At 36.0% G+C, this 2,517-nt stretch overlaps 1 protein-coding gene across 1 annotated transcript in view; it reads left to right on the top strand.

The window, feature by feature from the left end:
- The window catches only part of LOC107685222 (ADAMTS-like protein 3), a 244,976-nt gene that overhangs the window by 125,827 nt on the left and 116,632 nt on the right, over positions 1-2,517 (top strand). The window contains exon 4 of the mRNA XM_016481738.1: positions 1,728-1,855. Within this exon, the coding sequence (XP_016337224.1) occupies positions 1,728-1,855 (128 nt within the window). The remainder of the gene's footprint in view (positions 1-1,727; positions 1,856-2,517) is intronic.

The raw sequence follows: 2,517 nt of genomic DNA, 5'->3' as shown, positions 1-2,517 counted from the left end.
GCATAACGCAGGAACGGTATAACGGAAAATATTAGCGGTTTTGAAATCGTGAAATTTTCAAATCGCGGTATACCTTGAAACCGGTAATCGGCCCATGCCTAAGTGAGAGTAAAGTAATTTTATAATGTTACAAACGATTTCTATTTCAAATAAATGCCGTTCTTTTGAATTCTCTATTCATCAAAGAAAAAAAAAACTATTGTGGTTTCCACAAAAATATTAAGTGGCACGACTGTTTTCAACATTGATAACAATAATTAATATTTCTTGTGCGCCAAATTAGCATATTATAATTATTTCTGAAGGATCATGAAAATTCAGCTTTGCATCACAGGAATAAATTACATTTAAAAGTCGTTTTAAATTTTAATAATATTTGACAATATATTTTTTAATTAATTAATTTTTTACTGTACAGTTTTTGGTGAGCATAAGAGATTTAAAGAAACAGATTGGGATAGACAGACAGACAGACAGACAGACAGACAGACAGACAGACAGATAGAATTTAGTTTTCAATGATCTTCACACCATTTTTTGTACACAACAGAAGTTTAGGCTCCAAAAACAACCAGAAAACACCATTAAAGCCATAAAAGTAGTTAACATAATTTGTGCACTACACTGAAAGAAAACCACATGATAGCTTTGCGTGATGGACAGTCTGAAATTTGAAGAAAACTAGTTGTTAATCCCTGAAAGTCTTGCCCTCCACTTCAGCACTTGAGTCTCTGCCAGAGAGAAAACATGGGAAACCTCCAAACATGGGAGGTTGTGTTCGGTAAATGTGAGCTTCAATTGATTTGACACCAAATAAAAAGGCGGTCAGAGTTAGACGTGAGTATATTTAGCTCTTTAAATTGTATCAACACACAGGATAGTTTAAGTGGGTAAAGAAATCAAGCAGAAGTATTCCGGAGCACTGGGAGCCCGGCTAATGTTCAAGGTCAGTGTGTAGCCGGTGTCCAAGAGGGATTTACTGGTGGGAAGAGAGAAGCAGCTCAATGGATAGGTGGACGACCAAACATAAATAATACTGGAGAATGAATTAGTGTTTTTCTTCTAAAAAAAAATTTTCATCCAGCAATAACAGTCACAATTGAGAGCGATATGATTTTTCAGGGCAAAACGAGAAATATGAGATCTAAAGGTAGAGGGCATCATTGAACTGCCCATTCACACCAAGGACGGTACCTTATAATGATGAAGATATATTTTTAAAAATGAAAAAATAAATAAATAGATTTAGTATTTGGAAAAAATATTTTTTTAGATTTAAAAGTTCTACATTTTAAAGAAAAGTCAAAACTATAACGATAACAGCACAGAAGATTTTATTCTGATGAGCGATAAAAACATTGACAGCCAATCAGAATCCACTCACTTGGTGTGAACGAGTCTTAAAAGGATAGTTCACCCAAAAATGACAATTCTGTCCTCATTTACTCACCCTCAAGTTCTTCCAAACTTGTATGAGTTTCTTTCTTTGGTTGAACACAAAAGAAGATATTTTGAAGAATGTTAACCAAACAGTTGACGATAGCCATTGAAAATATGTTTTTTCTTGTCAACAGATCAGCAAATGCCTGGTCATTCAGATTCATCTAACATCAGAAATCGACTGCAATGAAGAATGGATTCTGCATTTTAAACTGGGATTCGAGAAAATGTTTAAAATAAAAAAAGTATTACACTACAGTAAATGTTGATGTTTTTGTGTCTTGCAGTCCTCAAGAACGACCCGCTCGGATGAGGAGAGGGACACCGGTTGGGACGCCTGGGGCGCATGGAGTGACTGTTCTCGCACCTGTGGAGGCGGAGCCTCGTATTCTCTACGCAGGTGTCTCAACGGAGGGTGAGTGAATGCACATACATGCATTCATATCTTCATGACATCTCAAACACAAACCCTTCCTTTAAAGCCACTGTATTTAATCTTGAAATATCAGTTTCAAAATTATTCTGATGGCACACTGACTTCTAATAAGACGAGGGCATATGTAAGAGAGTATGTAAGTTTGGTGAGCATATACGAAATTCTGTGAAGATAGCAGATTGCTTTATGACAGCAACATATGTCTACAGTATTACACTGTAATTAAGTGATATATTTACGACAGTGATTTCCAACCACTTAAAGGGGTCATAGGATGCCCATTTTCCACAAGTTGATATGATTCTTTAGGGTCTTAATGAAAATTCTGTAACATAGTTTGCTTAAAATTTCTCAATGGTAGTGTAAAAAACACCTTTTTTACCCTGTCAAAAACAGCTCTTTTCAGATCAAGCCATTTTTGTAGCATTTTCCTTTAAATGTTAATGAGCTATGCTGACCCCGCCCCTCTCTTCCGAGCTGCTCTCAGAGAGACTGTTTACTTCAGCCGCATTCATCGTGAAACTTGCTAATTAGCACATTATTAGGAAAGGCGATTTGCAAAGATTCATTACAAAACATTATACTCACTTCTTCTGTAGATGAGGCTGGATCATGAATGATTCGCGCGAACATAGACGCAT

Source organism: Sinocyclocheilus anshuiensis, unplaced genomic scaffold (assembly GCF_001515605.1).
Source record: "Sinocyclocheilus anshuiensis isolate Anshui unplaced genomic scaffold, SAMN03320099.WGS_v1.1 scaffold333, whole genome shotgun sequence".
NCBI classification, from domain to species: domain Eukaryota; kingdom Metazoa; phylum Chordata; class Actinopteri; order Cypriniformes; family Cyprinidae; genus Sinocyclocheilus; species Sinocyclocheilus anshuiensis.
The sequence above is the reverse complement of the archived record's forward strand: the minus strand, read 5'-3'. Positions and strand labels throughout refer to the sequence as shown.